At 48.4% G+C, this 26,919-nt stretch overlaps 1 protein-coding gene and 1 long non-coding RNA gene across 6 annotated transcripts in view; one reads left to right on the top strand and one right to left on the bottom strand.

The window, feature by feature from the left end:
* Positions 1–15,774, top strand: part of zeb1a (zinc finger E-box binding homeobox 1a) — a 60,451-nt gene extending 44,677 nt beyond the window's left edge. For all 5 annotated transcript variants that reach the window (XM_086204537.1, XM_086204540.1, XM_086204538.1 and 2 more), the window contains exons 3-8: positions 6,635–6,787; positions 7,487–7,689; positions 8,376–8,493; positions 8,752–10,556; positions 11,055–11,226; positions 12,503–15,774. In XM_086204537.1, coding sequence (XP_086060663.1) covers positions 6,635–6,787; positions 7,487–7,689; positions 8,376–8,493; positions 8,752–10,556; positions 11,055–11,226; positions 12,503–13,182 — 3,131 coding nt within the window. In that variant the 3' untranslated portion in view covers positions 13,183–15,774. The remainder of the gene's footprint in view (positions 1–6,634; positions 6,788–7,486; positions 7,690–8,375; positions 8,494–8,751; positions 10,557–11,054; positions 11,227–12,502) is intronic.
* On the bottom strand, positions 15,547–17,404 carry LOC147262127 (uncharacterized). Its single transcript, XR_015115971.1, has 2 exons — positions 17,367–17,404; positions 15,547–16,499 (listed from the first exon to the last, which is right to left on the bottom strand). It is a non-coding gene; the product is annotated as an uncharacterized LOC147262127 (long non-coding RNA).
* Positions 17,405–26,919: the final 9,515 nt, after the last annotated feature.

The raw sequence follows: 26,919 nt of genomic DNA, 5'->3' as shown, positions 1-26,919 counted from the left end.
CAGCATCGTGCTCCTAGAGGTGCACTGCAGTCTTGAAGCACTGCTGTCAGTTTTACCAGAAAAAGGTTTTCCATTTGTTGAGCCTGGGGTTCAGAGGACGAGCACCGCAAGTGTGGGTGTTGGTTCTTTTCCCAGGATTTACAAGTCAACCTTACATTTCATCTAACATGTTAGGTTCAGTTTAGTCGGCATCTGGGTTTTTGTTTTTGGGTTGGTTTTTCTCTCTCTCGCTCTCAGACACTATTCTATTCTTGACAACACTATTTTTATACTGCCAATTTTATTTTTACAAACAAAGAAAAAACATCAGATATTGTGATACGTCCAACTTCTACCTGAAAATACTTTTATTTAAAAAAAAAAAATTTATCAGGACGTTTTAAATATGCTGGTGCTGCAGTGGGTTTCATTAATACCAAGTTTAAAATATGCATTTAATATTAATATTATTAATTAATATGCATTTGAATAAAAGCAGAAAACAGCTGTTAATGTCAAGTTGTATTGATTATTGGCACAAAAATATTGATAAAATGTCAGTGGGATCAACACATCCATCTCAGGTCCATATTTTGTGGAAAAATTGCAAGCAGACGTTGTATATTTCATCCCGCGCAGGTCAAGTGTACTGGAAAACAGCTGCAACAGAATGTTTGATCCGTCATCGATCAGTTATTGATACGCTGTTGATCGCTGTGTGAGCTCCAACCTGTTGAAGACGGCGATGCAGGATTGACTCCCAGATGAAGCTGCAGCTGGCATATCCTTGCCCGTGTTTGTATTCTGTCCTCTCAGGCGCTCGGTGTGTTCACGCCGCACAGAACGGCTCGAGGAGGCAGATCGTGAGCTCACGTTAACATGCAGTCAACCAGCAGTGTGGCTGTTGTTGGCCAACATGTGAGTGCAGCAGCGCGTGTCTGTGTACGTCTTCCTTCTCTCTTTGATCAGATTACTTTTACATCCTCCTCTCCTCCTCGGGGACTCCCACTCGCCTGCAAAGCCAGATGTTGCCCCCCCCCGCCGCCTCACCTCTGACTGGCTGTGCTACATAGTGAAGCTAACCTGCCTAGAAACACATTCCATCAACATCTGTTAGCGTGAGATTAAGGCCTCAGACAAACTCGTGGAATGACCTGTTTGAAAGGTCACGTCACTGCATGGCAGCGCAGTGACGTTCAGAGGAAAAGTCTCGCTGCAGTCATTGTGTACTCTGTTGAGGTGTAAGAAACGAATGACGTCAAGAGTTTACTTGCTTGGTTCCCAAGAAAAATGCAGGCAAGTGCTTGACGAGCTTGAACTATCGTTAAAAATCCTTAAAAAAACAGACGTGTTTTACTAAATAAATGAATCCTGTTTCCTTAAGACGAAGCACTTTCTGGTAAATTTGTGGATTTACTGTTAAAAAGGATGGTATAAAGTTGCACAGGAGAACATCACCATTGCAGTTCATCATGCAGCGCTGCTTCCTGGTGGCGCACTATTTAGTCAAACTTTATTAAAAATGCATTCTGACTGCAATATTTAAATCTCATAAACTTTAGTTGAATGTATAGCAGTCGTGCGCACCATGACTCAGAAATCCAGTCTCTGAATGAAGTCAGCATCAGCTGATTCAGATTTGACTGTGATTGACATAAATCAGTAAAGATACAGCCCGAGTGTATCGTGCGCGCGCACGCAAACACACACACACACACACACACACACATGCACACACTCAAACTCATCAGAAATAATCTGAAATGAAACTGAAAGAGGAAGACCGCGTCAGAACCAGTCCTTCCTCCTCCCTCTGCTGCTGACGTCCCAGCTACAGAACGAACGAAATTTACGTGAATGTGCCACATTGGAAGATTCCTCGCCAACGAAGCTGAGCCGCTGAGACGTCTAGACGTCCACGCAGCTTTAACGGTTGGCGATAATTCCTCAGGAGGACACAGTTGATAATGTCCCCTTTCTACGCTCGTCTGTGTGTGCCAGAACAAGGAAGAATTGGACTGAAATGACAGCTCTTGAGTTGCACCATCATGCCCTGAATGTTGACTGAGATATTAGGGAATGTAATTAGTTCCCTCATTAGCGCTGCTGGGACTGCGTGTGACTGCAGGGACTTGAGTCAGCCAGCAGCTTCGTATTTCTCTCTGCAGCTTTCTGTGCTCTGCATGTCCACTTGTAGACGAGCGCACTGGTTTAGTCATGCAGAATGCATTACATCTGCTATATTAAACACAATTGGACCTCATGTTGCTTATCAATCAATTTCCTGCCGTCCTTCCTCTTATTCTGCCCTTTGGTACTTTCAGAAGCCTCGCCAGCTGCAGGAAGTGCAGACAGAAATAGAGCTTCTGGAAGCTCCGTGTCTGTTTTGTTTTCAATGTTCACTTCCAGACAGCCCAAGAAATCGCTTAAAAACTCTTGAATTTAAAACTGACAGATATTCTCCCAAAAAATAAGTTTGCAGCGTTCACCCATGCACTTTCAAAATCCCGACAGGCCTCGCAAACAAAAGTACAACAAGATTTAATAAGCAGAGGCAGAGCAGCGTGTGCATGCAACAGCCGCGCTTGATTGGCTTGTGTTTACACCGCGTCTCAGTGCCCTTTTTAATCCACGATTCCCTGCAAACAGCTCAGCCTACGCAAGCATCGGCCTTCATCTCACCAGCAGTTAGTTACAGCCAGGCAGGAAATACTAAAACCGTGGAGACGGCGAGAATGTGACACTCAGAGATATTGCTCTCAAGGCTTGTCTCATTGTTGCTGAATAAAGCCTTACATGGAGTGAGCAGTGCTCATGAGCGCCGCTCACTCTTTCACTTTGTTTCTCTCTCTCACCGAGCGCTCTCCTTTCCCTCTGTATTCCCTTTGTTTTGCTGGGGTGACTTTCTCCAGTCTTTGCCTTGTATTCCCTCTTTTCTCTCTGTTTCTTCTTCTGCTAACAAGATACAAGAAAGTCTCTCCTCAGTGTTTGAAGCGAAAGGTTGTGTTCCAAATTTGGATGTTATTAGCTGCGGGAAGCTTTGTTGAGCAGTCAACTCTTTGGACGACCCCACTCCTCTCCTCTTCCTCCTCTCCCGTGTGAGCAGGTGCCTCGGTTGATTGTCTGGTTCACAAAATGACAAAAAGACGTTTCCCTGAATACAAGATGACAACCAATCCTACAACAAAAATTCTCAGATTGAGAACTCAGGCCTTTGAACGTGTCCTTATTGGCAGGTTTTCCTGAAAGGGAGACCAGAACACGCGGGCTGGGAGAGCTGCTTGCCGTGCTTCACCTGTACATCATGCTTGTTTGAACTTCCTGGTTCATCTCAAAAACCAAGCGTCAGCGTTCCCAGCTGCCGGCGCGACTCTCGTGATGTCCGCCACGATGTTGCCGAAGTGAAATGGAGTTGAGAGGTGGCTTTTAATGATTAGTGGAATGCATGGATACGAGGGGTTGACATGCATTGCTGTAAAGATTTTAAAGAACATCCCTGTCACCAGCCCACAGGCTGATGAGCAGTTGGACCTCTAGGCAGGATGTTTGCTTCTGATCACATCATCTAATTCTGGTTCATCAGATATTATTTATGCCTCGACGGATCGACACTGGGGTCTGGAAGTGTAGTGACTTCTACAAAAGGGAACGTCAGGTCATCTTTGTGAGGAAATGCTCTCATCTACCTCAAGTCTGGTGTTTGTCTCCTGCACCTGCGCTAGAAAACAGCTCCGGCTTTCCTAGAATCACATCCCTCCACCAGGAGGACGTAACATTGTTGGTGTGTGGAATCGCTCCGTCCGTGTTGGAGGGAAGACGTGGAAAAGTCAGGAAAGTTCACAGGGCCACGGGGGGAAGTCTTCAAAGGTTTCGCGTGATGTTTTTGGATGGCGAGACCCCGGCTCTTGTCTTACCTCCCGTCTGAAGCAAGGAGAGGAAACCTAGAACCTTGAACTGGTCCTCTGGTGGGAGATCAGTGGCGGCTGCTCCCCCTGCAGTCGGAGCCGCACTGCAGCGCCAATCCATCTTGCCTTATAAATTCACTGTGGACTCAAGAGTGACAGGTCCTGGCAAGGTATAGGAGTGCAGCGCTGGGTGTGTGTGTGTGTGTGTGCGTGTGTGTGTGTGTGCGCGCGTGCGGCGTTAGAGTGTGTGCTGGCGCGCGAATGTGAGTGTGTGCACCACATGATTTCCTGTTTTCATTCCATTCAGATATTCTGTGTGTGTGTGTGTGTGTGTGTGTGTGTGTGTGTGTGTGTGTGTGTGTGTGTGTGTGTGTGTGTGTGTTGTCGGGTCCTGGTTGTCATTACTGCGGAGCCTTTTGTGAGGCATTAAGTGTAGTTGAAGAGTGGTGGGAAAATATGCATAAAGGTGAAGAAGCAGGAGGGAGTGAGGAGGAAAATGAAGGAGGGAGGAGAGAAAGAGAGGAAAAGTTAGAGAGCAGGAGAGGTGTAGCGCGAGAAAGAGGAGAAGTAGAGCCACAAGGTTACTGTGGTGTTGAATTTGTCTTTAGCTTGCATTTCAGTCTGATTTTTAAAATTGAATTTCAGTTCCGTCCTCATCGGTGTAGTTTTTTGTTTTAAGGAATATTCGTCAGCGGCAAAATGTAAAAGAGAAAGTAAAGAATGATCTGTTTCACATCCACCCCAAATTCTCGAAACTAAAGACATTTTCTTTTTCCAGACGAAGGTTCAGAACCAATGATACAAGTTTGATTTGTAATTTTTCCCACTGTCTTGTGATATGGTGGACTCCTGCTGGCAGCAGGACGCTTGGACGGAGCGAGGAGAGGACGCTTGGTGGTGGCTGGTGTTTCTGTCCGTGTTGAAACGTCTGCACAATCAGGAAAAAAGCGAAATCTCTTCATCCTCATCCAGTTTCGACAGAACCGCCTCGCAGCCAACATCTGGTGCAGCGGGACAGACTGTCTGCTTGGTGTGTTCTGAATCTCAGCTGCTCAAAACGGTTTTTAAATACTGAAACGAGATTTATTGACTCCCGGGAACCTGAATGAGCTCAAAGTGATTTGATTGCGACTCAAGGATTCTACAAGCTTGATGCGGTCGTGAAAAAGCCTGGAAAAGTGATGGAATTTGAAAATCGTAATTTCAAGGCGTGTTGGAGTTTTGGAAAAATAAAACTAAGCCAGAAAATTTTGGGAAGGTCATTGAAATGCCTGATATTAGAGAATAAGTTAGTCAGTCCAGATCGATGCGTTGATGAACGTGCATGTTGTTCACAACCACAAACCTTCCCTTTCTGTGCTCGTTCACGTGATGCAGTGACTTTTCACCTGTCTGCTGATGTTCAGTGGAGTTGGTCATGAAGATTGGCCTCTAATGTCTTCAATGAACCTTGACTCCACGCTTTAACCAGAGAACGATTCCTCGGTGAATGAGGTCACGAAGCCTGTGAACACTGACATTTGAAAGGCGCCACTCAAGAGCGTCCTGAAGTCTGGACTTCACCACCTCACAGCCACAGACGTCACAATCGGATCAAACCACCAGTGAAAATGGTCTTCTTGTCAGAATGTGGACTTCCTGTTAGAGGTGAAGTGAGGCTGAAAATTAGAGCTGGAACAGAGAGAAGGGAAACAGGAAGCAGGAGATGAGGAAGATGAATTGGAGGTGAAAAGGAAAGAGAAACGTGGAAGGTGGAGGAGGAGGAGGAGGAGGGGGCTGAGATTTGGAAAGCTTTTGGATGAGATCATGGGAAGCAGAAGCCTGTGTGTTTAAAAGGAGGCTTGACAGGGCTTGGCCTCACACACGCACACACACACACACACACTCACACACAGCTGCACCTGTCCCTGGCGAGGCTCGGGCATGAAGAGGTGTGGCCCTTGGCACCTGTCTGGCCTCCATATAAAATGCTTCATCGCCATGACAACGCGGGGACCGGCCTGAGCTTACTTCTACTTTTCTTACCAGACGTTTAAATCCTTCCGCTAACAGTCGCCATGGTTGAAGAGGATGAATTAACCATCTTTTCTGAAAGACAAATTGAAATTATTTCAAGGAAAAAAGAAGAAAATCTTTGTAAAGAGGTCATCGGTTTGTGCCGCAGCTCGAGGAGAAACGTGGGCCGCGCATCTCTCCTGGACTACCTCTTCATCAACATGTTTCGGCTACTGCCCCCCTCACACACACATCCTTAAGTGTGTGTATGGTCTTCATTTCTTTTCAAGATGAGACTGGAATGGAAAAACAAATTGAGAGGAATGCCTCGACTCCGGTTCGGCTTGTCTGTACAGGAAAAGAATGACATTTTGGAAAGAGCGTCACATTCTTGCTGATAATTCAGTGAGTACCTGTTACATCTGAAGCTGAAGCCGGGAGATGATTAGCTTAGCTTTGCCTCAGCGTTAAAGCTAATCCAAAGCTAATGTGGCTAAACAGCGGGCCCTCAGGGATCACCAGGGACGTCACACCGTCATCATAGTCCAACAGCCTCTCATCAGAGATGAGACGACAAGAGAAACAAGTGGCTCACAGCCCTGTGGCTCCCTCTAGTGGCAGTGCTCTGAAACATCATCACATTCACCTAACAACTCAGGAACCATCAGCTTGGTTTGTACCCCACTGTCTTCGATGCATCCTCTTTTTTACTGCTAAAAAATGCTGAATTTGTGTCTGTGTTTTCGGTATTCCAGTGAAGGAGGAGTGTGTGTCTGAAGAGGAGGAGGAGGAAGTGAAAGACGCTATCGTGGAGGAGATTCTCCAACAAGGAGACACAGCCATCATTTACCCCGAGGCCCCCGAGGACGAGCAGAGTCCAGCAGAGACGGGAGGTGCTGATGAAAACGGTACGCACCCGTCCCCTCTGAGCCCAGAGCTCGTCCTCCTCACCGCTGCCTCTGAGTGTCTCCATCACCAGCAGGCGTTGTCACTGCTAGGCTGGATTTTACATTAAAAGTTTAAAAATGAAAGTTATTCAAAGCTAAAGAAGCACGGTGATACAGAAATTAGTTCAGATGCTTTCAGAATTGTGCTGTAGCTATGAATTGTGGGATTTATCCATGAAATTTTACATTGCAAATACTAGAAGATGGACTGCTTACATTCTTGGTAGAAAGTTTCCCCTTTTTTATCCTAAGCATTTGCTGACCTACAATTGGTGTCATTGCTGAAGTGGATATGAAAGACATACTTGCCTCAGAAAGTATTTTGCCTTTCAAGTACTCACAAATACTTGTCTTTAGCTCATGACCCTCTCCCATGACTTGGAAGTGACTCCAGAATACGGAAAGAGCCTGCAGGGTACATTTAGTTTGTTGCTACTGACGGCTAACAACAACAAAACCATCCACAAATGTCAAAATACACGTCCAGTATGATCCTCGTCACCTTTGTCCTGCCATATCCAGCCAATCATCCACAAACACTTCAATTCTGAGTACTTTAAAGACAAAAATACGCTTTTTGGTTGAAGTATCATAAATGTTCAGGTAGTACCATGCGGAGTTGATGTGACATGGAGGTCATCCCACGTTCTCCTCCTTCAGGAACGCCAGATTCCTTCTCCCAGCTGCACACGTGCCCCTACTGCTCCCGGGGCTACAAGCGCAATGCCTCTCTGAAGGAGCACATCAAGTATCGCCACGAGACCAGCGAGGACAACTACAGCTGCTCGCACTGCAACTACACCTTCACCTACCGCTCTCAGCTGGAGAGGCACATGAGCCACCACCGGGGCCCTAAGGAGCAGGTACCGTCCCGCTCTGAGGACGCCGGCAAAAGAAAGAAACCAAAAAAAACAAGTTTGAAAGTGTTTTGGCCATCGAGTGAGTTACACTGATTCAAACCACAACATGCCGGGATGTGAAAGAATAAAGGAACTTTTTAATTCAGATTATCAACAACCTTTTAGTGGTTTTGTTCATCTTTTAGCAGGATACATAAAATGTGTCGCTGATTATTACCAAACTTGGTGGAGGGTTATTAGGGGGTACGTCTAGGTTTGGCTTGGCGATGGAATGCACTCTTGAATTTCCACAAGTTTAGATTATAAAGGGAACCATTAAACTGTGACTGGCTGCTTTGTTCCCTCTTTTTGGTTTCATAGGGTTTTTTTGGGTGTTGTAACTCAATTCATTGACCTTTGTAGGTCATTTTATGCAGCTTTGCTTGTTATTTCACCCTTTCAATTTGACTTGGAGGTCCAAGCAAAAGCGAAAGTCTTTGTTTATGAGATCAATGTTCCTTTCAAACCTGTGTTAAACTCCAATAAATGCAAATCAGCTTTGTTCCCTTTAACAAGCTTTTCCTCCCCGCATCATTGATCTGATTTGACTCACTTTCATTAAAAAAAAGATCCAAAAGAATTCTCGTATTTCACCCTGGGACACGTCACTTGCCGCAACTTCTCTTTACCGTCTATGTTTTCTGCCCCAGCGTCACGTTTCCCAGACGACGGGGGGAATCAGTGGAAACCGCAAGTTCAAGTGTACTGAATGTAACAAGGCCTTCAAATACAAACACCACCTGAAGGAGCACCTGCGCATTCACAGCGGTGAGTTGTTGCTGTAGCAACCACCACACACACACACACACACACACACACACACACACACACACACACACAGAAGCTCAGCTGCCATTCAGAAAGCAACTGCACTCTTCATTACCACTTATTTGTAATGTGTTTGATGTGTTTCCAGGTTAGAAAAAGTTTTCAAACCCTCCTCACTGCTCATAGGTGAATTAAGCGTTGACAAGGACAGAAAAGCCTCTTCAGCAGGTTGTGACTCCTCTCTCTGCCCTTTTTCAGGTGAGAAACCATACGAATGCTCAAACTGCAAGAAGCGATTCTCCCACTCAGGCTCCTACAGCTCCCACATCAGCAGTAAGAAATGTGCAGGTGCAGCACCCCCCAATGGCGTTCCTCGGACGTCGATCAAGCCCCCACCTCCCACCACCACGACCGCACCTGTCGTGATCGCTCCAGCCCGCATGATTCTGAAAGAGAAGACAGACAGCAAACCCCTCCAAGAGCAGCTCCCGGTCACCCAGATCAAATCTGAACCTGTGGAATATCAGTGCAAGCCAGTGATGGCGGCGCCAGTGACATCAGCTGGCACCAACGGGGTGGTGAACGGAGGGACGTCAGCTGCCGCCCCCGCTGCAGCCCTGCCTCAGGGCGTGGCCATGGTCGTACCCACGGTCGGCCTGATGTCGCCGATAAGCATCAACCTGAATGACTTACAGAATGTTCTCAAGGTGGCCATGGATGGGAATGTGCTCAGGCAGGTGCTGGGCACAGCTAACGGTGTGGTGATGCAGGGGAAGCAGGGAATTGTAGTCCAGCAGCCGCAGCAGCAGATTATCAGCCTGCCGGCCTTCGTGGATCACGACGGCACCACAAAGATCATCGTCAACTACAGCATCAGCCCTGCAGCTGCTGCCACCACCCCTACAACCGCCGCATCCCAGCCCGCATCGCTTATCATTAAAAACAATCCTCCTCCACCTCCTGCAGCCCCCACCGTTGCAGCCTCCACCCCCTCCAAGCCAGATACACCTTCAACCCCGGAGGTGGCTGACCTCACCATCGTTAAGACGGAGCCGGAGTCGCTGCCCGTCACTGACGCGGAAGCCGAGGCAGCCACACAGACAGACTCTGGAACTCTCAAGACCTCAAACACTGAAAAAGCTCAGATGCCAAAAGCTAACAGCACTAGTACATGTTTACTATGCGACGACTGTCCCGACAACTTGGAGGCGTTGCACCTGCTCCAGCACCGCAAAGCAGCCAATGGGGAGGCTGTTGACTCAGCTGCTCTAGACCCCTCGTTCGCTGCCTTGCTAAGCGAGGCGGGGGTGACGCTGGAGGAGCCGCCTGTGGACGATCTCCTCTCACTTCTCAAGACTTATTTCGCCTCCAACGCCAACCCCAGTGAGGAGGAGCTGGAGAAGATCTCAGAGACTGTCAGTATTCCTGTAGACGTGGTCAGAAAGTGGTTTGTCAAGATGAACTCTGGGAAAAATCAGGGCCGATGCCACAATGAGACACTGGTGTCCATAAAGACTGAAAAGTCCAGTTCAGAGGACGACTCACATCAGAATGGAGAGACGGAGGGAGACGCTGAAAAGCAAGTATTCGCCAAAGCCTCATCCGAGTGTGGAAGTGCTTCCCAATCAGACTCCCCGCCACTAAGCCTCAACTCCAGCGATCTGGTCATCATTAAAAGTGAGCCAGAGGACCCCGAAGCTGTGGACTCCCAGGCTGAGCCCCTGGATCTGTCCCTTCCTAAGCTTCTGGTAGAAGCACCAGAAGTCACAGCTCCCGCCAAAAAACAGGAGCAGCCCCTGAACCTGACCTGCCTGAGGAAGGAGCAGCTGGACGGTCGAACCATCTACGTCACTACACCTCAGACCGGCCGACCCGTCAACATCGTCACCGCAGCGCAGCTGCCCACGCTGGTGGCCATCGCTGGTCAGGGCACAGTGGGCTGCCTCAGCACCCTGAACACCTCAACCAAGCGAACCATCCTCATCCCCCAGCTTACCTACACCTACGCCACTACGGCCGGCAGCACCACTGGAGCCAAGACCGTCGTACTCAACGGCCATAAGGTGAGACCCTTGAGCCGAGTCTGAGCCGAAACCTGGGCGCTACTGGATCCTTCAGGACCGTTTTGAATCCAATTAGCCTTTTAAAAAAAACAGCTTCAAGGGAGTTCTTGACTCAAGGCCGGCGGGAAACAATTATTGAATTTAATGAATTTTGAATTTTTTTCATCCAGATCCATTTGTTCAACTGCTTTTGTTCCGTATCAGCAGGAACTCTTGTTGTGTGGGCGGAGCTCCAGTTGACTCCTTGAAGCTCCCTCTGTTAGCTTTATATTCTTCCACACAACCTCTGGATCCTGACAGTCGAGCTGCTCCATGCTCGTGTAGCATATTTGGGGATAAGTGGATCAGAGGAAGAGCTTCATGTATCACCTTTCGCCGTCCAGACCTCTGCAGACAATCTGAGCGTTGACGCCAGCGCTCATGTGGTCATAAGCTCGTTTGACTCCATCCACTTGACGTTACATTTGAGTGGTAATTGACATTTCTCTCCATTTACAGTCAGAAAAGAGGCAGGAGAGCAGCCCCGACACCACATCTACGCCAGACGAGCAGAGGGACTTCATGGTGATGAAGAAGCGGCGGCCGGAGAACGGCGTGTACCCCTGCGATCTCTGCTCCAAGGTCTTCCAGAAAGGCAGCTCCCTGCTTAGGCACAAATACGAACACACAGGTACGAGTTCTCAAGCAGTCTTCAGACTGTGGATCGACACGAATGCAGTTATTTGTTCCATCACGCTGGTTTGGTTTATTTTATTAAGCTGTTTTAGCCTGAAGGGAGTTCTGTGGTTCTACGTGTGACATCATCTCATTAAATGTGTTATACTCCTTAACTAGAACGTTTATAGGACACCTGTCTCATAAATGTTCCAGCTCGAGAGCAGGCGACCCTTCACTTGAATTAAGTGGATATTTTTCCCCTGAAGCTCCAGCGAGCCTCTGATTGGAAGGTGGCTGTAAAGTCTGCAATCAGTTGTGTTTGTGTGTGCGCGTGTGTGTGCGCGTGTGTGTGCGCGCGAGCCGTCCTGCAGTGTTGGTTCAGCTGTGACATCATCTATCCACACACACACACACGCACACAAGTCACAAAAGAGAACCATAAAAACATTGTTATTTCTTCTCAGATTAAAAAAAGTAAAAGTGACATGAGTGATTAACTTGTAACATGTTAGGAACAATTCGAATCATCATGGTTTCCTGAAGACAACACGTGAAACCGTGAGCTGCTGAATTAAAGACGTACAAAGCAGAATAGTAGACAGGGGAGAGAACTCTGCCCCGTCACAGCACGGTCCTCTGGTCGGAACCGTGACTGTCAGATTAGAGACAAAGATACTTCTCTGCTCACCTTCATTGTCAAGCACTGGAAAAGCTGGACTGCATATTTTAACAAAATAAAAGGTATAAATCTGAAAAGCACAAATTAAGTTAGGACTGTTTAAAAAAAGAAAAAGTTGCCAGTGTGAACACTTTCACTTTACTTTCAAGACCCCCAGAATATTTTGCTATTTTAGAACAAGAAAGGCCTCGAAAAAATGACACGCAACGTTCTTTTTTTTATCAACACTTGAATGAGGTTTGGTTTCAGTAAAATTAGCTTCTGACAAGAAGCAGGTCCTCCTCCCCCGCCTGAGTAGAGCTGCTGAGTTGGCCAGGTTCAGCGGCGCAGGACCCAGTCGGAGAACCACGTCCTAGACCTGTTGCACTTCACAAGGTGCACAATAGCGCCCCCTACCCTATGACAGGAAGCCCTCATCTATGGCAGGGAAAGTTGAAGAGCAGAACAGTTTGATATTTGAATGGTTTCAGTCGTTGAAAGTATGGGGGAGCTCATAAATGGGTGGAAGAAAAAGAAAAGGTTTATTGTCTCTAACATCCAGATAATTAGGAGCTTTTTCCCTTCGCCACATTCATCTGAACCTTTCATGGATTTCGGCTGTCATTTGCAGGAAAACGGCCCCACGAGTGTGTCGTGTGTAAGAAGGCCTTCAAACACAAGCACCACCTGATCGAACACTCCAGGCTGCACTCGGGTGAGAAACCCTACCAGTGCAACCGGTGCGGGAAGCGTTTCTCACACTCCGGCTCCTACTCCCAGCACATGAACCACCGCTACTCCTACTGCAAGAAGGACGGCTCCGGCTCCGGCTCCGGACCCAGCTTGGCCCAGTCCGATCTCGGCAGCCCCGGCGCCGGACCTCAGTCCGACAGCCGGACCACAACGCCACGCTCCCACCTGGACTCAGACGAGAGGGAGAGCGAGGAAGATGAGGACGATGAGGCCATATGCATGGATGACATCCGAGTGGTGCAGGTGGACGACGGCGAGTGCGAGATCTATGAGGGTAACTTTGATGACGATGACGAAGACGAGGAAGAGGAGATGGATGAGAGGACGAGAGAAGAGGCAGATAAAGAGACGATGGTGGAAGAGTTTGCTTGTGAGGTGGTGGAGGTGGAGCTTGGGGATGATCACATGGAGGACGAAGAGATGGTGGAAGCAACAGAGGAGAAGGAAGACTCTGCAAGTGCGGCTACGGAGGAAATGGCGGACTGTGACGCAGATACGGACAAAACCATCAGGGAGGGGTCCGAACCCTCACAGGAAGTGGTGACAAATGCCATATAACGCACTTTGGGACAGTTCCAACATTTTGCTCATCCATATCGAGTTTTTCAGAGAGAGAACCGCATCCCGCCACCGCTCACCATCACAGCGGTTGCCTGAGCTTAACGGTCCACTACTGTGTACAAAACCCAGGTGTGCCTGAACTTGAAAAGAGAGAGAGAGAGAGAGAGAGAAAACTGACTTTTTCTTGTGGAAATGAAATATCAGTGTTAAAATTGTTTATAGATTTTAAACTCGCCCACCAACTTGTTTAGACTTGTTAGTGACGTCCCAGTTTTTCTGTTTTCTTTTGGTCAGTGTTACTAACCTTGTTCTTGTTTGAAGGATTTTAACTTGTATAGACGAGAAAGATTTCTATACCTTTTTATTGCCAATGAAGTTTCCTAAATCAGTATTTTATTGAGTTCTACGAACAAAAACCTCTGCACTACAGTATTCCTGGTTTACCTACGGATACATGCCTCATGCATCGTATGCCCTTCAGTGTTATATACGTGTACCAGCTAGCAAGACGTTCTCCGTGTTAGTGTTGAGTTGCTAGCCAGTCGTACATTTGTTTTCAGTTTGACTGTTAGCCTTAAGGAAATCAAAGTATTCACGGGGAGGGTTGTGGGTGGCGTGGGGGCTCAAGTACACCACAACCAAATTTTGTCCTATCAGGGAAAGTCACAACCTCAAAGCCAGCATGAGAGCCTGGAGCGTCCACGTGATGAATCAGGCTCCGCCCACCTGGCTTCGCTCCTAAACACAACCACCTTTCTCCTTCGTTTGGTTGACCTGAGTAGTCAGTCGGTGTTTCAGTGTTATCAGCTTATATATGAAGTCGTACATGAAGGAGCGCGGCCGCTCCGCCCCGATGCCTCCAGCCTTATGCAAGACCTGCGTGCTGTTAAAAGTGCCATTGAACAGTGTTATTGTTTCTCCACACATGTAGCCAGTATTATGTTTCTTACGCAGGACCCACGTTGACTAATGTTTGTCCACTTGCTCAGAACAGCAGCCTCGTGCCACAATTACCTGCTTGGGAAGTTCATCGGAATATTTATGGGCGTTCGAGTCTCTGTGAGCGTCGGGAAACGGGGCCGGGCCGGGTTGACCTCCTGCAGCTCATCTTCTATTTTATACGTAAGAACAAGTTTCCAAATGTCGAACGAAGAAGCCAAACCCCACGATCTTCGTCACCTGCTAAAACAGAAGTTAGAGCAGTCAATTATTGGCGTTTTTTTACCAAAAACGCCAACAATAGTGACACAGTAACCGTCAGGATGGCTGTCTGCCAGCTGGAGGAGGTCATGTGGTCGCCGTGGTTGGCGTGTGTGTTTGCAGGATATCACACACAGTGAATCGATTGTTCATGGAATTTGATGAGCTGATTGGACCTGAGTTGAGGAACCCCTGCTGAGACATCGCAACTGATGGGCTCAGCTTGGGCCAGCATTTGACTGTTTTACAGTCGACAGCAACAAGATGCCAGTTTAAAATGCCGATATTTGACCTGTGACGCTGAGATTGATCGACTTCATCAGATCGACGTTGGGAAATAAATGTTCACACACCTGCTGGAAAACCAAACACACCGATACAAATATTTGACGCTAAAAAAAACATTCCTGGAAAATGCAGGAGGTGTCCAGGCTCGACCTTGGGTGGGGGGGTAAAAGTATTTGAAATAACACGACGACGCGGCGGCGACATCGATAGGCTCGTCTGGGGAAGTAGGAGTTGTGGCCAGCTGTCCCGCACTTCAGGTAACAAACATGAGTGGACGTGGAGTCGAGTGGTTTCGGTTGGTGTGAGCCGACGGTTTGTAGTTCCAGTCTGTGTTTCATTTGATCGTTCATGTTCGTGTCTTCTCTATGTTTTTTAACAATGGCAGTATTAGAACCCTTTTCACAGATTAAATAAATGTACCTGTTTAGTTTTTAGAAAACTTTTTATATTTATGTGTCTTATTTTTATATTTTCTTTTACGGTTATTTATTACACATTGTAGTGTACATTACTGTAGTTTGAATTGATACAATAATATATTTTAGTATGAAAAATAGTCTTGAGACAAACAATAATCCCAAAAAGTGGTTCTGGGAGCTGATGGTTTGTTTTAAACAAAAAAACAACAACAACAACAACAACAAAAAAAAACAAAAAAAATTCCCAAAAAAAGAAAAAGAAGGAAAAAAAGAGGGTAAAACATGTATTCTGTACACACGACTTCTGTTTAAGCTAAAAAAAGAGGAATGAAGTGAGACATAGAAACTGTTACATGTGCATCCGCTCTGCGTCGTTATGAAGCTACTGAATTCTAAACTCTGTGATTTTAAAAGCATGAGTCGTCGCCGTTTTAATGAAGGATCTTGTGATGAAGACGTTGCTCCTCCCTTTTTTCTTTTTTCTTTTGAAAGCCAAATTTAGGGCGTCTCGCTACTCCTGTCCTCTGTTCCGTGCCAACCTGTTCCATTGTACTGTTGAAAGCTGCATTACGTTTGTCCTCCACTCACCCTTTGTAAATCCACTGTCTTTTTTGTATTGTTTTTATTTTAGATTTTGCTCCATTTTTATGACTCCCCATCACAATAAAGATATATGACAGCACGTCTGGGCTCCTCCTTCCTCCTCCACACGTCTTCCACTCGCCGGTGGTGCCGCCTCTGTCCAGGACGCAGAGGTGCAGCAGTTCAGAGGTTCTAAAGCTTCAGAAACCCCACATTCAACACGTCTGTGAGCTGATAAAACTGCTTTTACTTTGAACAGAATCTGGAACAAAAGATTCCCAAAGAGTTTCGCTCTGCGTGAGCCACAATGACAACTCAGCAGTTTTATTATTTAGTTATTGACGACTTGCCGCTCCCTCTTGATTAGGTTCTATTTTGGTAATACGAGCTACAGGTACTCGTGTTCGTTTATCCTCCACAGGAGGGGGAGAACGAGGGATGGAGGGAGGTGATGGGCCTGGGCCTCGAGGAGGGAAACAGGTAAAAACAGGGTTAAACCAAGAAAGTTTGGTGTTGAAAAGTTGCTCACAAAAAACATTTCACATCAACTTTTAAGGACTTGATCCAAATGAGAGTTCGGTTCTAAAAGTCACACGACGAACATGAAACCACTGTCAATCACCTGAAGGGACACTGAAGATTCAATCATGGGAGAGAGAAAATTCTGGAAGGAGCAGAAAAATGCTCCAGGAAAGGTGACTTCTGCGGGGGTGTGAGGCTGCGGGGCTCCAGCAGGTGGGCTTGGCGTCTGCAGACCTGCGGCTGCCGCTGGGAGACCCGCGTCCTCCGTTCTGACCTGACGTGATCAGACCTGCTGGAACCATCCTGGAAGCAGACAGGCCCTCCACGTGAGTTATGGGCTGTGATGTGGAGGGGACTTCTTTAACCCCCAGATGGCGCTAGAGGACTATTCAATGTATCTGTGTGGTTCTAGGAGGGGTTGAGTCATGAGAGCGGAAATCAGAGTTCCTCATCTGCAAATAATTGAAATGATTATTGATTAGGAGTTCAAGCTCTGGTAGGAGCGAGGAGATTTAGAGCTTCGTCCCAATTAAAGCCATGAAACACAAACATCTTTGGATGGGGGGGCAGTTTCTGAGCAGTTCCATTACCCCCCCCCCCCCCACCAGTTTGTTGAGGTCTAAAAGACAAGAGGGAGAGGAGGACAAGAGGAACCTCCAGGTGTGACCGTCACCTGGGCTGACGGCGCGTCACCCAGCCCAGCCGACATACGTCATTACCCACTTCCTCCTCACTTGTTTTGAATTCAACGACCGTGTTGGCGTCGGCGGAGTCGGACACGCGCTCCAGTCCTCTCGGTCGTCGGAAGCCGGACGGGTCAGGACGGACGGACCGTGGAGCGGGACTTCCACTCGTCACCAGACGTCAGTGACATGGTGAACGTCATCTCGCTCACGCACGGGAGGACGGTTGTGTTTCTGTTGTTTCTGTGTGAAGGCGCGCGTGCTAACGGTGGCGGTTGGCCCGTCCGAGGTGGAGCAGGTGGAGTCGTGCTGCATCGATGCTCCATCAGGCTGCTGAGGGCGCGTTTCCCCTGCTCACTCCCGCTCTGGTCGGTTTGGCCCCGTGTCCACAGACCCCAGCACGGTACTAAGGTTACCATTTTGGTCCCTGCTCCCAGCCACTCAAATATGACGTAAACACACAGCGCGCTCTGATTGGGTAACTCACCGGCTCACATGGTCTACTTCCTATCATCCTGGCCTCGGTGGAATCCTGGTCGTGGCTCGGTGAAGGCTCTTATTCTTTTCTCGGGGTTCTGTTTGGCGCTCGAAGCCTCGTCTGTCCGTCCTCCCTCACTTTTGGTTGAAGCAAAAACCCCTGACGAGCAGCAGGCATCACGCCGCCTCCATGTCCTCCATTGTTGTTGTTGTTGTTGTGTCTCACACAGATCACACCAGGGAGCTCTCGGTCGGTGGGTCCACCCACGCTGACGTGGTACTGGTGCTGGTGGGAACGCGCCTGTACTGAGCTGAAGTGAGCCGGTGGAACCACGGCCTTATTAATCTGTCATACTAGCAGTGAAAAGTTCTCAAATGGTGTGTGTGTGTGTGTGTGTGTGTGTGTGTGTGTGTGTGTGTGTCAGAGAGGGGGACAGAGGTAGCTTTGAGGCTGTTGCTTGTGCTGCCGTAGTATCATACATAGAACGCACCAGTTGACACGCCCACCTGACTTCACCGCCAGCCGCCTCTGGGGACAGAGGTGCCATGAATATTCACGACGCACCTGAAGCTGATGTTTGGTTTGCTGCCGGCCAGCAGCTGCTGCTGCTGCGGACGTGAGTCCATCAGTTACAGCTGCAGAGCCGGCGTGTTTACGTCGGGGGTTCACATTGAGGCCGTCCTCTCACTTGGGGGGGGCAGAGATTTGAGAGAGTCCCTGCCCAGCAAGCGAAGGCCCTTGTGTGTTAGCAGCCGTGGATTCCTCCTGTGAACACGCCGCTAAAAACAGGAGTCAGATGGTCATTTTCTCATCTGAACCTGAGCCTCGATGCGGCGGCAGCTCCTCCTCCGTCTCCACCTCCTCCGTCTCCACCTCCCAGCTTGGTTCCTCTGCAGGCGCCTGTATGTTGTCGTGCGCTTTAATTCTGATTCTGAGTGTTGGACAAGGAGAAACTCGACCAGTCGTCGTCCATCTGCACGTTTGACGACTCCACAGAAGAACACGCGGGCGATGTGTTCAGGGCACAAGAACCTCCGAGTGCTTCTCATGCGCTGCTGCCTCCATCCCTCTCACCTTGAACCACAGCAGCAACAAAAACCTACAAAAAACAGCCAACTCATCTACAATCCAAACCAGTTGTTGTGTGCTGGAGTGGAACCGAGCACAAACAGCGTCAGAGCTGTAATAACTGCCGGTAATTAAAGCTCATTTCACGCCGCTGCACTTTGCGATGCCGCGCACACAGAAAGCTATTTGTCAAAATTAGTTAGCATGCTTAGATGCACATCACACCTGTCAATCAACGAGTAAACTTTCTGACCGCACTGATCGGCGGCGCTCATGCTGACGAAGGCAGGAAAGCTGAAATGAGTTGAGGGTAATGAGCCGACTCGCACGACTCACCCATCTTTGCAAAAGAAGCATATTTTATTTTTGGGGTGTTTTTAGAGGAGGGAGTACTGTTGTTTCAATAATTTATCAGAATTTAGTTTGAAGTACTCTGTGTGTATTTGAAGCCCTCCTGCTCTTTTATAGTTGTGTTTGTGTCTTTAGGTTCTCTTGGTCCCGTGCTTTGATCGACTGTGGTGCCTCAGGGCTCCTTCCTCGGCCCCTTACTGTTCTCCATACACGTTGACTCTTGTTCTCATGAGTGTCATGCAGGTTACGCCTCCTTCGTTTCTCCTTTCACTCTCATTTCATCCCGACTCTGCCTCTCACTGTCCTGCTCTCTTTCACGCCATCCTGTGGAGGAAGATGGAGCCCAGGCCTGAAGTCTTTGTTGCCAGTTCACCGCTGACAACCTGTTTAGAGAAGAGAGAGAGAGATGCAAGAGGAGAAGTGCTGATGACAGGAGAGGCCGACTGGCTCCATCACTCCTGCTCTCAGCTGATGCAGGGCAGTAAAGCACGAAAGCCAAATTTCATCCCTGGGTGAAGGAGCTGAGAGGTGTGCAGGCGGGACGGACGTCAGCAGGCGGAGACTCTCTGGCTGGGCCTTTTCTCGATGTGCCTTTTATTGGGACCGTTTCCAACTCGGCGAAGGTTTTTTTCTGTTGAGATGAACCCTTCAGTTTGTGTAAGTGTGCCTTTTTCCCATCGTGAAGACCAGCGCTCTGATAGATTTTCCAGCTGTGTGATGGCAGCTCTCCGCTGAGGTTTCCTTCAGTGATATGTTTGTCCTGCTGAAACGCAGCCAAGCAGAGAGAAACCGTGTCACGAGCCCCTCTGAGGCTGCCGACCCCCCGCCCCCGGCTCGCTCCCCGCCGTCCCCACCTCGCCTCTGAATCTCCCCCCACTGCTTCTCCTGGTAGCTAATCAGTGTTTTTATGCAAAGAGCTCCCACAACAGTAAAGCATCTTGAATAAATCTCTAACAGATCTCTCAGCGCGCAGCAAAAAGCGCAACAATAGATTAGCATTTTATCTCCCTGAACTCGAGGACACGGAGGTTTGCAGCTTTTGGCTCATTAAAAGTGTTTCTCAGCCAGGAGCCGACCCTGTGACAGGGAAGTTCTGCTGGAACCGTAGAAGAAAACTTCTGTGAATCTGTACTTAATCAGCTCCTCCTCCAACATCTCAGGCGTGGAGACTCCCGTCTAGAGCCGCAGGACACACACAGCCAGCGTTCACGTGTGTGAGTGTGAGTCCCTCGTGATTGTGGTCTGGGAACGTAGACCTGCTCTGACGCCGGAACCCAAGGTGTCCCAGGCCAGCGTGGAGATCGGTTATGCAGACTTTTGGCACTTTGGTAAAACATGAAACTCTGTTTTTTATGAGGATGCTGCTGTTTTTTGTTTTTTGGAGCCTCCCCGGTTTGGGGATCCTGGCAGCAGAGGCCCTGCTGGGTCGTCTCTGTGGGATCTGATGCAAGTGGCCTCCATCCATCCGTCCATCCACCAGGTCACGGTGGATGTGGTGTGTTAGTTTCTCTATTTACTGTCCCAGACGTTGAATCACTGAGGCCATGTTCTATCCCATCATGTTGTTTTAGGGAAGAAAAAGCTGAAGAAATGCAAAGTAGCAGGTTTGGCTTTAGCCTGGCACATCTGGAGTGCTTGTACATGTATTTGGGTGAAGTTTTTAGCCGTTTTTTTCTTCTACACCATCATGTTCCTCCTCTGGAGGGAGACACTCGACGGGGCTACTGGAGCTCGAAGCACCATTCCTCTACAGGTCAAACCAGCAGGAAACACGTCCGCTGCAGGTCTTCCCACCAGCGGCTTCATTTGTCCGCGGACCTCTGTGTGCTGCTCCGCACTCGACTCGCAGGGCCTGCCCTCATCAGAGTCCTGGTGCTTCACGTCATAGCCTCGAACGCAGCAAGGAACAGCTCGCGCCCCAAAACGAGAGGTGGCATTTAGTCCTTTACACGCATTTGTTTGTTTTGCTCTCAAATATTTTTGTATCAGTGTTCTAAGACGTTCCTTCAGCACCCAGCAGACGGTTGTGTGTGATTTCTGAGATCACGACAGAGATTTCATTTTCAGACTTTGCGGTCTCGTGAAGAAGGGAGCGCAGGTCGGCGTGAACCTGAAGCGCTGACGAGACCCAACGCGCAACGGCAGTTCCGAAACACAAGCAGGTCATCAGTGTGACCTCCCGTGAAAAAGCTGCAGAGACGTAGGTGAGAGAACCGGAGCACCGGTGTAGGACTGATAAAAATGCAGCTCTTAGCTTCGCATCGAGGTCGCCGCGACGATGAGCTGGTGTTCGCCTCAGCCTCGCTTCTCTGATTTGGCCGGTGTGAATAAGTGGCTTCACACCACTTTCCCAGATCAGCTGTCAGAATATTTCCTTCGCTACAGCCTTCAAATAGAAGCTTCTGACTGGTCACTTTTTCACTCCCCAGTTAAAGGTGACATGCTTCCTGGAGTCACTCTGCTAGCTCTTTTTTTGTCACCTGTGGTGGCAGCCAATTTACCTCTACCTGGCTCCAGATAAATCACTCTGGCCCTGATGGCACCCTCAGCCTGCGCCCCTGGCCTCAGACCTCGAGCTGCACCGCCCTCGTCACCGGTCCTCAGCCTCGGCGCGACCTCCCGCTCCAGTCTGAGCCTCGTCTCTTAGCCCTAAACTGTCAATCACCTGTAGCTGCGGCCGTGGCGCCAGCAGACCAGCTATCTGTTTTCCACCTCAGGCTGCAAAACCAATTAGTGTCTGACGGTTAGCTGCAGAGCTGCTGCTCAAGTTTCCAATCTCTGTTTTTATTTTATTCTCCCTGTGACCACAAAACAATCTCATCCATTGACCCGTGTCAGCGTAGGTCAGGCAGAGAGGAGACGCTGCAGGATACCTCAGTGCTGTTGTGATTTATTTGTCCCCAGACTGTCCAAATCAGATCGTGTTCGTCCTTGTTTGTCTCTAGAAAGCCTCTGCTGTGCTTTATCTTCCCTCCGAAAGCTTTTTTTGTTTGTTTTTTTTGCATTTAAAGACTTAACTTTCACACTGAATGAAACAACCGCTAACAGTCTGTGAGCTCCTTGAGCTGAGATGAGGCCAGGCACAAATACGTCCTCGTGCAGTGGGTGTCTGTTTTATTTGCATATGAAATGTGTTTTATTATTCTCCGATTAGACATTCAGCTCTCTGTTTGACGCTGAATAGTTTGTGAAACGTTTCAGTTGGCGAAGCAATGTGACGATGTATTCTCCCGTGAACAAAGACGAGCTAACGAAGCATGAGAGCGTTGTTCTGTCGTCACCCCTCAGGGGAAAGGCAGCAATTAAGTTAAATCTGTCAGTGCTTTGTTAAATCTTTCTGGAGCCTCTAAATGATGAATTGATGACACGTTTATATTTTGAATCCTTAATCAAAGCCAAAGCTGGAAGTGTTTCTAGTGGTCTGAAGCTCTTTTGTGGAGTCGATCGATGACACTAGAATTAGAGGAGGAAGATGAGGTGTCATGGAGGAGATGCTTCACCTGCACCTGTGTTCTACCCTTCAAGTACTCACAAGATGGAGTCTCGACCTCAAAGACCTTTTTTTTGTTTTTGCGTTCCGTCCTCAGAGAGCAGAGAGAGAGCCAGCCACGCAGAATTCGCGTGAAGCTCATGGCAACCAACAGTAAAACTGTCGATAAAAAAATCTGTTTACAAACTCATAATCTGGGATAATCCACATCATCTTCATCCAGATGTGTGCTTCGTCGTTTGTCTGTTTGTTTTGACGGTTTCTCTTTTGCTAGCAACCATCAGCTTAAATAGAAGGAGCCGGTTCCTTCTGCATTCTGGAGTCACAAACGAGGTGCAGGAGGAAGAAATGTCTGTGAGTTCAAAACTCCTATTTGTGAGTATCTGAAAGGGAAAATACATGTTTTTACTTAAGTTAGAAGTAAATTAGTACAACGTTTGAGGCAGAACTGGAGTTGCTCTGCTGGATGAAACTTCAAGAAGTTTCAGTTCACGTAATTTCACCTTTAGTGCCTCTCACCTGCTGCATCGTCATTATTTCTGTCCTTTCTTTTATCTGCAGTCTTATCGCCCACCCGTCTCTCACTATCACATCAAACTGTCCTTCTGTGTTTTATCTTAGCCCCCTCCCCTCCCCCCCCCAGCGGCCCGTGACAGGCTAACGGAGAGGGCTGAACAGGGAGCGTCAGGAGTGAAAAACTGTCTGATATAAAAGAAATGCAGGTTCATCACAAACTAGTTCAGTGCCAGTTTTTCAGGTCAGGTTTAGTTTTCAATGACAAATCGTGTTGTGGCCCGGAGAACCGCGGTGCGGGATTTCACTCGGGGACTGCTCAGAGGTGACAAAGTCCTCTCGCTGCCACCTCGACCTTTTCTCTTTCTTCAGCTCAACTTCTCCTGGTTTTCTCTGCAGAGATCATAAATCTCATTGATTGTTAAAAGTTTCATGCCATTTTTTAACCTGGAAGCTGGGCTGTCTGCTCGCGTTGAGGCCACATTTGACCCTGCTGCCTCCCTGTTCATGCACCTTATTGTTTTGATGTCCCAGTCAAATACGCTGCTTAATCTGTTATCATGCCTCCCAGCAGCCCATTCCAGAACCTCCACACACACACACACACACACACACACACACACACACGCGAACACACCACCAGAATCAAAATATCGGCCATCAAACCTGATCTTTTCACGTTTCACCGTGTGTGGATGGTGAAGTTCACCCTGAAGGTGACGAAAGTTCTCACGAGGAGTCACAGAGGGAGACAGGAAGTCAAAACATCACATAGACGTCTGACAGCAGAAGGGACGAGGAGGTGAGAGGGCAGAGTGGTGAGGAGGAGGAAGAGGCTTCGCAGGCTCGCAATTCACTCCTCCGTCTGTTGGGCTGAGAGAAACATCACTGCTATCAGCTGCTGCAGCCTGGCCTGACGGAGAGGAGGAGGAGCCATGACAGCTGCATCAAACTGCTGACTCGGTGTCCGGGACGGTGAAGGAAATCTCCTCAGGGCAAGAAACCTGCACGACGATCCCACCAGGCTTCATTCCATCAGGAAACACTTGATGAGGGCACACCTGCTAACTTGTTGTGTTGTTAAATCACGCACTTGGATTTGTTCAAGGCCGGCAGTGGTGGCTTAAAGGTGTGTAGAAGATGAAGCACAACAAGAACTTGATTATCGGTAATCTATCAGTGGAATTGAGCGTGCGCACGCTTGATAGATAAGCCTCAGATGCTTTACCGATCGCTGAGTATCGTATTTGTCTCCTGTTGATCCACAGCAGCCTCTGAAAGTCACAGCTTTTATTCTCTAGGCGCTTCTCTGTCTCCTTTTAGTTTTTCCGAAACTTAAATAAGTTTATATCAGCTGTGGGGTGATGTCATGAGTGTCAGTCACACAGGACGAGGAGGCTCCTAAGCTTCCAGGTCTGATTGGAGCGCTGAGGTCAACTGAGGTCAACTGAGGTCAACTGAGGTCAACTGAGGTCAACTGAGGTCAACTGTCTCCTGGCTGCGCTATCGAGTCATTAGAGGTGGAGCTTCTCAGCATTCAAGCCCTTCTCCACTGACCAAAAACCTGCTACATCTGCTTTTGTGTACAGCGGGAAGGAACTGAATCCACATTCAGTCCTCAAAAGAAGTGTTCCCAGCAGGGGGGGGTGACGAGACTGTGGACAAGGATGGCGGAGGGGGTTGATATTTGGCAGGAGGAAGTAGGCAGACCGAGTCGTGTTGTTGATGTGGGATTGAAAGGACAGTGAGCGTGACGCCCAGACTCTTATCCAGAGGATCTTCGTGATTATGCAGGATGATACGATGGCACTCTCCTGAGGCGCTCGCTGTCCTCGCAGAACAGAAACCGCCGGACTGCGGCAGGAACCCTCGGCGCTGCTGTCTGCTGTACACGATGCTGAGCGCGACACTCAGGAAATGAAGCCAACAACTAAAAGTGTCTCCAGCCAGTTCCTTGCGTCAGTGGTTCCACACGAGTGCTGCCCATCATTACGTCCGGTTCCTCACTGTAATCATTCACTCACTCCAGACGCGGAGAGTGCTTGTTAAAAAAAACCAAACCTTTTTAGCTAAATGGAGAACAAATTATATCAGCAGTAATTGCTGAGATTGAGAGCGGTTAATTATGACTGAGTGGGGGCGGATTGCAGCTTTGTGATGCCATGTGAGAGACATTCCAGACGTTAAATGATACCCATGAGCCTCTGGGGCTGGACGGCGGAAGTTGTGGGTGGTCAGCGAGTTGACACGGTAACAAGCTGAGAGCCGGTGGGACGAAGCAGCCGTGACAGACGGCGTGGCATCAGATTGAGGGGGGTAGCGGGATGTTGTTATGTTGTTCCTGTGACTGGATACAGACTGGAGGTAAGAACGACTTGGACCTGCTTGATATTTTGTTGTAACGAAAGATTTAATGAAGTTTCTCCACCACGTGAATGGCGGCAGCAGCGGCAGCATGTCGGTCTGCAGCGCTCCAGGTACGTGTGGATGTGCTGGATGGAAGCTGTCGCACTTCCACACCACCAACGATGTCATGTTTTCTGGTTCAGGCGTCAGTCTTGGTAAGGCACAACAAGCGTCCACTGGGACTCAAGGACTAATTGTAAGGATACTGGAGGTCAAAGGTCAGTCACCTCAAATAATGATATTTCAGGAAATTTCTCCAAACATCTCCTGGGATTCAGGGTGACCTGAAAGAATATTGATGGTCAAAGGTCACTGTGACAGGAGCACGTGGCAGCGGCTCACAGCCGTGATATTTCTGGGTTTATTTGGACCGCGTGCAGAAGCGTGCCCACTGAAAACTGGACTGGAAATATTTGCTGGGACGCAGACGCATGCTGGGAGGTCCACATCAGGCTGCTGGGATCAAACTGGAAAAGAAGTCAAATATCCCAGCACACGAGGAGCCCCAGGGTGGTGTTAATGGTAAATGACCACATCTAATAAAAGAACAGGCCTCTGTGTGTGTGTGTGTGTGTGTGTGTGTGTGTGTGTGTGTGTGTGTGTGTGTACATACGGCTCAAATCTAATCTCCAGGTAATGGAATGTCTCTCCTCCGCTCTGCCACTGCAGCGAGTGAGTAAACAACCAAACGATGTTGAAATGAAGTGAATGGATCAGACCTCATTATGACAGCAGGTGTTTCCTTTCATCCATGCATGTTTTTGTCCTCTAATTAGCCGTGTGTGTGTGTGTGTGTGTGCTTGGTTTTTGCTGTCTTGTGGAGAACTTTTCTGGTATAAACACAAACCTTATCAGGACCCTGGTCCTCATGGGGACCAAAGACCGGTCCTGATGCAGCAGAACTTAATTCATGAACACCTGGTCAAAGGTAGGGTGAAGGTGCAACCTGCAGTTGTCTTGAGGTTGAGGCACCAACTGGTGAGGATTAGGATTAAGATTGGGGCTGGGGTTAGGATATTCACATGAATGGAAGTCAATGGAACCCGTGTGTGTGTGTGTGTGTGCGCGCGTGCGTGCGTGTGTGTGAGGTGAACAGACTTCATCTGCAGTAGGGAAGCAGTTTGTCTGACGTTTCTGCTGGGTGTGATGACAAATCGATGACCTCATCCACCCGCTTGTGCGGCTGCAGTGATTTTCAGGGATGAGGCGGCGGATGGATGTTCTCTGATGAGTGTGTCTGTTGTGACGGCCCCTGCTACCGTGGGTTCTTAAACATCTCCTCAGTGACTTTGAAATGAAAAAGAATGGGCTGAAAGGGAGAAATCCCCCATGATTCATTCCTAGAATCTTTTTAAGAAACTGATGATTTCTTAATTTTGATTGCTATCGAAGCGGAGGATGTGTTCAACTCATCCTCGATTGAGCAGGAGACCTCCACAGCCAAGAGCAGCTTATTGTTTTCCTCGTTTCCTATTTTCCGTGCAACACATCACCAAAGATTAACCTGCAGACAAGAGAAAAGACAACAGTCGGAACTGATTGTTTGATAATGAATTGGAATCAAGAGACGGGAAAACAAATGGGAAGCAGTGTGGATGAGATGCTTCGCTGTTACCAGAACAAGGCAGACAAATGACGATGAATAGAAATGATGGAATTACGTGTTGAAAAAAGGCATTGACTGGTGAGAGGCAAACAACAAGGCTCTCATTTTCCTTCTTCCTTGATGAATCC

The sequence above is a fragment of the Aulostomus chinensis genome, chromosome 5, assembly GCF_037954235.1.
Source record: "Aulostomus chinensis isolate RoL2024-O1b breed Wild chromosome 5, RoL_Achi_v1.0, whole genome shotgun sequence".
In the NCBI taxonomy this organism is placed as follows: domain Eukaryota; kingdom Metazoa; phylum Chordata; class Actinopteri; order Syngnathiformes; family Aulostomidae; genus Aulostomus; species Aulostomus chinensis.
The sequence above is the reverse complement of the archived record's forward strand: the minus strand, read 5'-3'. Positions and strand labels throughout refer to the sequence as shown.